The sequence below is a fragment of the Triticum urartu genome, chromosome 1A (genome assembly GCF_056163025.1).
Source record: "Triticum urartu cultivar PI428250 chromosome 1A, HENAU_Tu73, whole genome shotgun sequence".
NCBI lineage: Eukaryota > Viridiplantae > Streptophyta > Magnoliopsida > Poales > Poaceae > Triticum > Triticum urartu.
In genome coordinates this window covers 314,717,265-314,729,214 of record NC_141873.1, presented here as the reverse complement: position 1 = coordinate 314,729,214, position 11,950 = coordinate 314,717,265, and the positions used below count along the sequence as shown (strand labels likewise).

Genomic DNA, 11,950 nt, shown 5'->3' with positions numbered 1-11,950 from the left:
AAAAATGAGCCTAGACTCAATGAAAAATTTCCTTTGATGTGAACCAAATGACATCTTGTTTCCTATTCCTACTCATAGGATTTGAGATACATGTCATTTCATTTCCTACAAATTTTCTATTTATATGATAATCCTATACTATGAACCAAAAGAGACCTAAGTGTTTTAGAATTATATGGTTTTCATTATATGACTAATGCACCGATAAAAAGGGAGTAGGTATCATTATTCCCTGAAACTGTTTGCCCGTTTAGTTCCACCACATATTCGTAGAGTGCACACGAATATGCTGCAAAAGCTCTACCCCGACACCCAATTATGATGATTGACACTTGAGAGGTGCAACCAACACCACACCGACATGTCACCAAACCGAAAACGAAATGGAAATAAATATGCGCGTTGCTGGTGCACGCTCCTTTTTCCCGCAGGTCGACATCACAAGGCAAAGTGGGCAAAAGGCATATCTCCTTCTGAAACCATAAGCAAAACGAGCATATGCTTATTATGTGTTCCGCACATTCTCTTTCAAAGGCGAACCTGAAAATGAGGATAACTGAGCACAAGGCATATCTCCTTCAGAACAAAGAACAAAGTAACAGTTCGTCACAATATCCTTAAGTCGTCGGCCGCTGCATTTTTAGACATCTGCAGTTTGCAAATTGGGCGAGCTTGTAGAGGCGACAACGCCCACACTGTTTACGCGGCCTCCACATTGGGCACGGCATCGGCATCGGCAACGGCATCTTCAGGCCCAGCATCCTTCTCGACGAAGTCGTACCCATACTCCTCCTCTGAAGCATCCTCCTCTGCACTTCTGCCAAACATGAACGGCTTCTTGCCCATCGTCGTGAAAGGCATCAGTCCCAGCGCACGCGCTGTCTTAATCTCCCTCGCAACCTTGCGCTGAGCTTTCGCGCTTATCTTGGTCTGGAGAGCAGATCAATAAGTTAGAACGACAATGGGCAAGGAAATACATCAGTGAAGAGCATGAACACGTTTGTGAGGCTGACCCTGAAAACTGACAGAGATGATACTTACATGTCACACCTTAATTAATTATAATATAGATTAAGCATGAAAACATTTGTGCTCGACGAGCATGAACAATGAACACCTCAACAGCAGTACCATCAGTGAAGGGCATCATTCAAAATAAACTGATGGCTCCATAAGAGTAACATTTAAAACATAATACATTAAAGGGCAGTTGCTACTTGAAATCTGACACCACTTTATATGAAAGGTGTCATTCATCTATGAAGAAGAGAATATGCATTATTGGCAACAATCTGAGAAAGCACGATCTGAATTTGTATTATATATCAGGAAGGCACGAACCTCTCCACCCAATATTTCCTTATCTTACATAAAAGCCGAGAAAGTACCCTATTACCTGATTCCTCTTGATGATAATGCCAGCTTCTGTAAGAAAGTTGGAGAGGAATCTAACATTCTGCAAGGAATAATTACTGTGGTCAGAAACTGCAACTTGTTTAACACAATTCTAATAGCTCAAGATATGGAAATGTATGAAGCAGATCAAAGTTGGTCTCTCGAAAACTACGTATCCATGCATGAAGGCGGCTATCTGTAGGTAGTTATTTACAAAAATTGGTTACAAACCACCAAAAGATAAGCAGTTTAGTCATAAACTACTTAAGCAAAGTGGCAGACTTCCAACCAAAACATTACCCCATTTACATCTTACCAACTTACACCATTACTCTTTACTCCCTCTGTCAAAATGTAGGCAGTATTTTTATTGGTCAAGACAAGGTCTGAATTCAAATCTAATGACATGTCATCAGTTTGATTCAAACGTACTTACTTATATTGTAACTTTGTATCACATAAACAGATAAACCACATATTGACGGATTAATTGTTGGTTAAAACCTTATCTTAACAAATCAAAATATACTCCTATGTTTTGCAACGGAGTGTACAATTTTTTCATGTGCCTCTTTCCCTGTAACCCCCCACACCCTGAGTTCAATTACACAATCTTGCCGTTTCAAACTGTATTATTGGTCTAATTTATGGTCAAACTTAAATCTCGAAAAGCGTGTGCGCACTACATTGTGGAATGGAGGGAGTATGTTTTATGCCCACACAACATCCTAATCTGGCTTTGATACTTGCTGTGTTCCAGTATTGGCATCTAAAACATCGAGTTACAAAGATAGAAGAATGTGAGGCAATAACTCGAATCAACCAAAGTAATAAGCAACACATCAGTTTAATGATACTAAACTTGTTAATAATTGCTACTACCTCCGTCCGGGTTTATTAGGCCCCCTAGTATTTTGAGCCAAACTTTGACCATTCATCTTTAGCTAATAATAAAGGACGGAAGATTTCATAGTTCTCCATATGTCGATTTTTTGAAAAAAAATTCTCCCTACGTTGATTCTCTGATAATTTTTTTACTTTTCAAGGTGGGACTATTTGTTTCTTCGAAGCTGCATTCGATTTTCCTATACGGGGCTGCTTCTCTCGGTTGGGCCTCTGGTTGGGCCTGCATTGATGCTTAAAATTGTGTCTGACGTAGGCTAGGCAGCCAATTGAGCTATAATAATACATCGAATAATCCCTCCTTGCTTCAATGAATCAACTCTCACCAATTCATATACGTTTCAGGTTATCTGCAGCATCAACCAACCTCAATTAAAAACACGATCGAACGGTGGAGAGGCCGATAAGAAGCACAAGCAAAGCTGGGACGGTGAGGTGGTCTGAGACGAGATTGGTGGTCAAACGCGGCGGCGCGGAGGAGAGCTAGCTGGTGGCGCCGTGGCAGGGCCAGAGAATGAAGATGTGCAGTGCTCATCGGCAAGAGTCGAGGCAGCGACAGAGGCCCTCTGTGGAGGGCACAGGTGCTCAAGGTTGTGGCAGGGCGAATAGCTGCAGCAAGGAGGCCAGTGGGGGAGGCGATGCTCACCGGCAAGAGACGAGGCAGCGACGGAGGTCGCGAAGCCGGCGCTCGGGACGGCCGGCCAGATGTTTGGGAAGGTGCTGGCCGGGCGACTGCCGACGCCGCGGCTACAGGAGGCGCAACCGTCGCTCAGGACGGCCGGCTAGATGGGGAGGTGGCAGGGCGAAGAGAGATAGCCGGCCGACGCCATGGCTACAGGAGTCGAAGCCGTTGCTTGGGACGGCCGGCTAGAAGTCGTGGTGGTGTTGCTGGCGGGGCGAAGAGCTTGTCGTCCTGTGCTGGCTGTGTGTGCGTGCAGTGTGTGTGTGTGGCGGCCCCCGAGCATGCTGGCCGGCCGCTAGATCTGGCAAGCAACCGAGCAGCCACTGCACGCCGGCCGTGCAGCCCGCCGTCGCTCCCAGCCACCAGCCACCCACCGGGAGGGGCTCCACCACCACGGCACCGGGACTCCGCCCCGCCCCCTGAGCCGACAAGCAGGCCGCCGCCGCCCCAGCCGCAGCAGTAACACACACCGACGCTGCCAGAACTTCCAGCGCCACCTTTGGCAGCCGGGAAATGGCTGGGTGATGAGGTGGATGGAGAAGAGGAGGAGGAGCGGCGCTTGATGGTGAGGCAGCAGGAGGAGGAAGATCGAGGCGGAGCGGCGCTGGGTGGTGAGGAGGAGAGGAATGGCGAAGTGTAGGAGGGGCGCTCAGTGAGGATTTGTTGCTTGTTGTTGCTCTTTTAATCAATTGTTCTTGCTGTACAGTTGTACACCGACTGGAAGCGGCTAGATGCCATGCGTGCTAGCACCAAAACATCCTTTGGATTTATGTGCGATTGTTCATGGCGCTGGGTGATTATTTCACTATACCTAGCTGGCACACTTGCACTCTGATGGCAACAGTTCCAACTTAAGCCATCTGCTAATATTCATGTTACTGTGATCGAAATAAATTAAATATTATAGTTCATAGGAAAGGAGCAGAAACCTTGACTGAATATAGAGTTGTGTTGTACCTATACTGAGAAAGGTTTGTAGAGTATGAAAATATATTTCAAGATGAAACAAGTTATGATTATTAGTCATGATAGTTCTAGGAACAGCTAGAGTCAACTAGGTATTGTAATGCTGGACTAAGGATGGACCGTGCTCGGAGAAATCAAAAATCTATGGCCCTCCGTGGCATAATATATACAGCATGTTCCCATTGTGCTTTGCAGATTTTTTTTCTTGGAAGCGTACCAAGCAGGCCATATATTCAACAAAGCTCTGAAACGATGCACTATGCCTTTTCTTGAACGCCATCAGGTACATGTCAAAACCATTTTCCGTAATCGTGGAACCAAGTTTGGAGCTGAAATGGTCCCACATACAAAAAAAGGCAGAATTGAATATAGAGAGAAGTGCATATTACACCCCTCAACTCTAGCCCTAGTCTAATATACAACCCCCAACTCCAAAACCGTCTAATCTGCAACCTCCAACTCTTAAAACCGGCCAAAATTTAACCCTCCCCTCCCCTTGACCGGGTTTGACCCATTGACTGATAAACAGTAAGTTCGGAAAAAAATGAAAATTCAGAAAAATAAAATTTTAGAAAGCATTTTTTGCCTCTGGATGAACAGTATTTCAAAAAAAATTGGGAACAAAAATTTTTAAAAATAAATTCGACTTTTCACCAGTGAACAGTATTAAAAATTCAGTTTTTTACATGTACCCGGAGGTAATAAATTGGAAACAAAATTCGTCAGGATTTGTTTTTTGAATTACTGTAAACAGCGTGAACAGTATTCAAAAAAGTAAAAAAAAATCAGGAAAATCATTTTTTCACTGCGTGAACAGTGACCGAGGGAAAATTTTCGTTCCAAAAGTTCAAACTTTTTTTGAATTACTGTTCGCACGGTGGAAAAGTCGAAATTATTTTTAAAATTTTGTTCCCAACTATTTTTTGAATTTACAAATTTTTTATTTTTATTTTTCTGAATTTTCCATTTTTTTCAAATTTACTGTTCATCAGTCAACGGGTCAGACCCGGTCAAGGGGAGAGGAGGGTTGAATTTTGGCCGGTTTTAAAAGTTGGAGGTTGCAGATTAGACGGTTTTGGAGTTGGAGGTTGTATATTAGACTAGGGCTAGAGTTGAGGGGTGTAATATGCACTTCTCTCTTGAATATATGGACTTGTAAGTATGAACCTTCTTCTGTACAGAGATGTACACTACACACACGACTATACAATTTGTTAGAAAATAATTCTTCTACCCACTTTGCACCTCACTGTTTTTTAGGAAGATTGTAATCTATATTATTCTTTTGCACACATCACAATTTTTTGTATCGAGTAGATAAATTTAAAGAGCGACTGAATTTTGACTTGTACATTTTCTTATGAATAGACAATTCTCGATGGTACCATAAACTTTTTTTTGCTACCGAAGATCCTAAAAAAGTGGAGTTGAATGGAGCAAAGACAATAAGCTTCAGGCTAAGAACTCAGCAGAGCCAGGCAAAGGACAAAGGAGCCAGGAAAAAGTTGAGAACCACATATAAGCTTTAGATTAACTCTCCAAAACCAGTATCATGTTTCGAATAATTGATGTGGGTGTCTATTTTCTAGAGAAGTGTTATATGATATTCTCCCGTTGCAACGCACGGGTATATTTGCTAGTAAGACTAATGAAATATAGAATATATGCTACAAAAGGTACACTGTTGGATTTCTATTTGAAAGAGCTTTCCGAAGGTATAATTTTTGTGACATATAGTTTACATTTTATTAGTTAAATTTGTTAGTCAAACATTAGCCCAAAATGAGAGGGGGCCTACTAAACCCAGACGGAGGTAGTACATTCAAATACGGCGATAGAGAGCGTCAATAGAAAATGCCAGAATCCTCACAAGGTTATAGTAGTGTCACCAGATATTTGGGGATTACCATAGTCATAGTATCCCTGAACTTTATACCGGCTAATAGTTCTAGACTCTAGAAGCTGCCAAAGTACTGCAAAATCTACTCCCTCTTGAGGGAGTACCATTTAATTTTAAACAAAAAGTGTGGCCAGTTTACATAGGTTGCCAAGGAGATTTACTCACCCTAAAATCGGCTTTCCTTAAAACCTCCTTTGTAGACGTTTCAAACTGAGGTCTTGGAGGATTCCTTGGGGCTGCAGGTCTTGTAAGGTCAAGATCCTGTATGCAGTAGAGTTGAATAAATTGGTGTTAGAAGAGTATCATTCCAGTAGATAACAGACGGATGCTTGCATGATTAAATGATAAATGTTACCCCCTCCGTCCCAAAATGTAAGATCACTTTTGACAAATACTATAACAATATCTTCTGGTGGTTCGTGGTTTTTAGGCAATATTGGATCAGGCGAGCAATTTCAGTCTGTTTTGACAAACATCTATCCACAAAAGAGTTACTACGCTGTGTGGTAATAAACTAACTCCGCAGAATCTAGCTCACACATTTAGCCACACTTCCTGAATACTTGTATATGCTAGACTAAATCTCAAGACTGCAAAGGAATTGTGATCTCTCAAATAGTACTTGAATCACCAAAGTAACAGACAGTTATCCCTCTTACCCGGACATTGTAAGTCGAGCCACGCCTGTAATTCACATCCGGCCTGAAATCGTAGTCATCATCCTCAACCTCCTCCGTCATATGAAAGGTGCGGGCCGCGTCGTCCAACTTCTCGTTCATGCCATCGTTCAAGGAATCGAAACCGTCCATGAACCCACCATTACTACTACGCTGACCAAACTCGGGCCGACCAAAAGCACCCATTCCAGAGCCGGTGCCGTGTCTTCCAAAGGAGCTCCCGACCCCATCGAGCTTCTGGAAGAATGACTTGTCATCTGACTCAAACAGACGTTTCTCAAAGTCGTCCGCACTCTCCCCCGCGCCCTCTCCTGCGAAGCAACATCCACAGCAAACCGGCGTGTGAGAAAACAGCATCGCTAGAGCACTTTAAACATCAATTCCCCAAATATCACGCTGTCGTCATCGCAAAATGAAGGGGTTTAGCACGCGAAAGCTAGAGAAAATGTTTGATTTACACCTAGATCTCTCCTGCCGCCATCCGATTCGATATTTTGGTTCTGACGGAATGGAAAACGGGTGAGCTAGGTCCGGATGTCGGATACTGCGCGGGAGAGGAGGGAGGGGCTGGGGGTGCTTACCGGACAGGAAGGAGCGGCGGAACAAGGAGGCTGCGGCGGATGATGGGTCGGAAGTGGGCAGGCGTCGTGGAAGAGATCGTCTCAGCGCCGAGCTCGCCATCTCGCTCAGTGCCTCGTCGCCGGCGCCGCAACCCGTCACCAGAGAAGCGAAGGCAGGGATTTGGGGGTTTGGGGCTGCTTTTTCCGTTTCAGACCCCGTAGCTGGCTACCTGGGCCGGCCCGGCCCGACCCAAGGCTGAATGTACCTGGTCCAGAACGGCCCCTTTAGTAAAGGATGGGTTTTGTCTCAAAAAAAAAAGTAAAGGATGGGTTTACCCACCGATGTGGGAATATCCAAGAATGAAACTTTTAAATACTTGGTTGACCGGCTATGGAGCAAGATTCGAGGGTGGATGGAGAAAACTTGTCTGCAGCCGGTAAAGATATATTTATTAAATCAGTTGCACAAGCCATCTCTATTTTTTCGATGTCATGTTTCAAGCTGCCTCGGGGATTATGTGAGAAGCTTTCGGCTGCTATACGGTTTTTCTTTTGGGAAAGTAAGCAAGGTAAAAGGAAACCCCACTGGGTGTCTTGGGATAAGATATGTATGCCACGTTACATGGGAGGTCTTGGGTTCAGAGATTTCGAACTGTTTAACTTAGCTTTTTTGGCACGCCAGTCTTGGAGGATTCTGAGTTACCCGGAGTCGCTAAGTGCTCGTATCCTCAACGGGGTTTATTTTCCTTCCTGCTCTATCTTGGAAGCTAATTTGGGAAGCCACTCGTCCCAGATATGGCGCTCAATTTTGGAAGGAAGAGACATAATGAAGCAAGGGCTAGTAAGAAGGATTGGTAATGGGACTACAACCGGCGTTTGGACCACTAACTGGATCCCAAGACCAGAAAGAATGCATCCATTGCTGTCAAGAGTGACGAATCCACCAGAGTTAATTTCCCAACTAATTGATACTACAAACGCTAGGTGGAATTCATAATTGATCCGGGAGGTATTTCTTCCTTTTGACGCAAATGAGATCCTTCAAATTCCAATTTGTTTGAGAAACATTGACGATTATTGGTCATGGATGTTCGAGAAATCAAGGATTTTTAGTGTTAGGTCAGCCTATAAAATGATAGTGGACACGAAGCGCCGCCGTGAGGACTGGCTTGAGGAACGGGCGGGCAGTTCGAACAGAAAGGAAGAGGAGAAAACTTGGGTAAAATTATGGTAGGTATTTGTGCCTGCGAAGCTTCGTATGTTCTTGTGGAGGTTGGCTCAAAAATCAATTCCAACAGAAGATGTGCGGATGAGAAGGAATATGTCTACTACATGCACTTGTGTTGTGTGCGGCATGCCAGATTCTTGGGGTCATAGCCTACTGGAATGCACAATGGCGCGGTGCGTTTGGTGCCTAGTTGACCAGGAGCTGCTAGATGTACTGATTGACAACGCTGAGCAGAACGCTAAAAATTGGTTCTTTGCAATGCTGGAGAGATTGACGCATGAAAAGTTCATCAAAGTTTCTGTCACGTTGTGGGCTATTTGGATTGCATGTAGGAAACTAATTCATGAAGACATTAATCAAAGCCCGTTGTCTACACACCTGTTCATATCTCAGTTCATTTCAGAGTTGGGGGAGATTCAAAATAAGGGCGATGTCCAGAGAGGAGGAGCACCACCCCAAAAGCCGATCCAACAGGTGAAGAGGTGGATACCTCCGCCGAAGGGAAAATTCAAAATAAATGTTGATGCAGCGGTATTTCGAGGCCGGGGCACTGCAGCGGCTGTATGCAGGAACCACAACGGCGAATATATGGGTTCTTCGACATTTGTTATTAAAGGACTGATCGATCCGGCGAGCTTGGAGGCAATCGTGTGTCGTGAAGCGTTATTTTTGGCGGAAGACTTGGGACTCCAAGATCTAGTAATCGCATCCGCCTGCTCGACAGTGGTGAAGCATATCAAGGAGTCATCTGGAGGAAACTATGGAGGAGTGATAAAAAAAATTAGGTCTTGGCAAACTATTTTCAATTCTTGTATTTATATTCTTGAGTCTAGATTATCTAATATAGAGTCGCATAAGCTGGCTAGACATGCCCTTGGGCTTGATTAGGGTCGCCATTTCTGGTTGGGGCACCCTCATAATCCTACTGTCATCCCTGTAATTGTTACATTAAGTGAATAATTAAATCAGCATGCTTTCTCAAAAAAAGTAAAGGAAAAAGTCTAAAATAAACCTCAAACATGTAGATGGAAGCTAGATAACCCCTAAAAACGGAAGCTAGATTAAATCCTGAACTCCAAATCCTTGAAATTAACACACCAAACTTTTTAATCCCGATCTGAGGGTATTCCTAAACAAGGATTGTTGACCTCGCAGCTCAAATCCAAGATCCTGGGCTGCATCCGGGTGCTACTGGGCCGGCCCAGTAAGCAAAAAGCGTATTTTTTTCGTAACATGCCGTTTAAAAATCCCAAAAAATCAAAGACTTGTGGGAATCGAATTTGAGACCTGGCGTGGCTTAAACTAGTACTACTAGCCGGTCTGCCACTCTAACCAATGCCTCTTGCTGACAAAAATGAAGTGCCATAGTATTTAACCACATAACGCAACGTTAGGCTCGTGTGGGCCGTGTACTTTTCGGCCTAATGTTATATATATATATATATATATATATATATATATATTAAACGGGTCGCGTCGTGCTGGCACGCGGGTCTGGCCTCACAGCCCAGGCACGACCAATTTAGGCATGTGTCGGGCTAGGCCCGTGACGAGCCGAGCATGCGTGTTCACAGGCCCACGACCCACTTGGCTAGGTTTGCCTTATAGTTTTTTTGTGTGTTTTTGTCTTTTCAAGTCTCAAGACTTCTAGTAAATTGCGCAAGACCACTCTATTTGTCATTTGGGGCTACAGTTATAGAAAATAGGGGAAAACAATTTTCCTGAAAAAATGGTGGTTTCGTGTAATCCTGGTCCTAAATGTGGTGATTTTGCGCAGTTTACTAATTGACGTTGGACTGTTATATCCAAGCCATTCAAAATTTTTATAAAATAAGAAAGCTCAAGTCGGTTTGGTTATATTTGATTGATTTGAATTGGTATTTGACCTAGTGAAGGTAATGAGTTTCAAATTGGAAGGATACTTTATGTAAGTGCATCTAGTGCCACCCCTGGTTGGTTTTGGAGTATTGACGACAAACCTAATTGAGGGACTAATGTGTTTGTGAGAATTGCAGGATAACACAGGTAGAAGTCCCTCATTGATTCGGTTTTCCTACCAGAGATGACCCCTAAAAATATATGAAGACATTGAAGTCAAAGGTGGTATGTGAAGACATTCACATTGAAGACTATGATAAGAGAATACATCGCATGAAGACTATGGAGCGCGAAGACTTAGATCTTTCGTAGTTCTTTTTCTTCTTTGTTGAGTCATAGGAACCACCGTACTGTTAAGTGGGGTCCAAGAAAACCAGTCAGAATGACTGAAGTGATGCTTAACCAAAATCCTATGTCTTCGAGTGAAGACTATGAGAGCGAATCTTGTCCAGAGTTGGACAAGTCAGCTTTGCTTGTAGCCCAAGTAAAGTTGTCGTGTGTGTTTGAAATCTGACCGTTGGAACACGTGTCAGTTCCTTAGTGACCCAGGGTCATTTCGGACAAATCAGGTCGGGTTGCCTAGTGGCTATAAATAGCCCACCCCCTACAACCATAAACGGTTGGCTGCTCAGAGTTAAAGTACGGCTGTTGTTGTTTGAGAGCAACCCACCTCGAAGCCTTTGAGAGAGAATTCCTTACGAGGATAAAGTCCTAACCACCTAGAGCCAAAGAGTGTTAGGCATCACTTAAGTCGTCCTGTCTGTGTGATCTGAAGACTTATTACACTTGAGGACTGTGAATCGTTCAGCCGGTTAGGCGTCGCGTTCTGAGCATCCAAGAGTCATTGTGGATCGCCGGTGAACGAAGTCTGTGAAGGTTTGGGAGTCTACCTGGAAGACTTACCAGAGTGATTGGGCGAGGTCTGCGTGACCTTAGCTCAAGGGGAATACGGTGAGGACTAAGGGTTCTGAGCTGCGTGTTCAGGACTGGGTGTCCGGGACTGTGTGTCCTCAGATTTAAATACCTAGCTGCCCTAACCAGACGTACAATTGTCACAGCAACTGGAACTGGTCCAACAAATCATTGTCTTCAACGAGTCACTGGTTTCATCCTGCCCTTCCCTTTACTTACTGTTGGTCCTTGTGAAGTCATTGCATGATTGCATTATCTTTTGTCTTCACTGAGTGACTGCTTGTTCTGATTGGCTTCACGATATCTTCCTACCTGATCCCTACTGCCTAGCTGCTCTTAGTCATTGTGCTTTCACTTCGTTGATTACCTGACTAAGGTTTGCCTAGTGTAGTCTACCTTCCGCTGCGTGGTAATAGGTTTACTTCTATCGTTTGTCTTCAAAACTTCCCTGTTTAGAAGACTTTCATAAAAATCGCCTATTCACCTCCCTCTAGTCGATCACTAGCACTTTCAATTGGTATCAGAGCAAGGTACTCCCTTGTTCTGTGTGATTCGGTTTAACCACCTGGAGTTTTAGCTATGTCGACTGCAGGGATAATCAAAGTCTCCGCTGCGTGCCCCGTCTTCGATGGAACTGAATATCCCTACTAGAAGAATAAGATGCGCATGCATCTTGAAGCCATTGATTTCGACCTATGGTATGTCGTCAAGAACGGCGTTCCCAAGGCTGGAGAAGGTGTCACTGCTGCTGATGTCAAGAAGTTCGTTCAACTGGACTCTACTGCCAAGAATATCATTCGTGGTCATCTGACCAAAGGACAGTATGGCCGTGTGAGTGCGTTGGAGACT

General features: G+C 44.1%; 1 protein-coding gene across 1 annotated transcript; it reads right to left on the bottom strand.

Moving 5' to 3' along the window:
- Positions 1-451: 451 nt before the first annotated feature.
- Positions 452-7,284, bottom strand: LOC125506547 (uncharacterized). Its single transcript, XM_048671342.1, has 5 exons — positions 7,105-7,284; positions 6,506-6,834; positions 6,012-6,107; positions 1,397-1,456; positions 452-930 (listed from the first exon to the last, which is right to left on the bottom strand). The coding sequence occupies exons 1-5, from the start codon at positions 7,202-7,204 to the stop codon at positions 700-702; spliced, it is 816 nt and encodes a 271-aa protein (XP_048527299.1). The 5' UTR covers positions 7,205-7,284; the 3' UTR covers positions 452-699.
- Positions 7,285-11,950: the final 4,666 nt, after the last annotated feature.

Excerpts from the sequence above, each read along its gene's own strand:
- LOC125506547 (XM_048671342.1), bottom strand. The coding sequence starts at position 7,204 with ATGGCGAGCTCGGCGCTGAGACGATCTCTTCCACGACGCCTGCCCACT. Across the intron at positions 1,457-6,011 it reads TAAGGAAAGCCGATTTTAGG|AATGTTAGATTCCTCTCCAA; the intron begins GTGAGTAAATCT and ends TATTCCTTGCAG. Across the intron at positions 931-1,396 it reads TTATCATCAAGAGGAATCAG|ACCAAGATAAGCGCGAAAGC; the intron begins GTAATAGGGTAC and ends TCTGCTCTCCAG.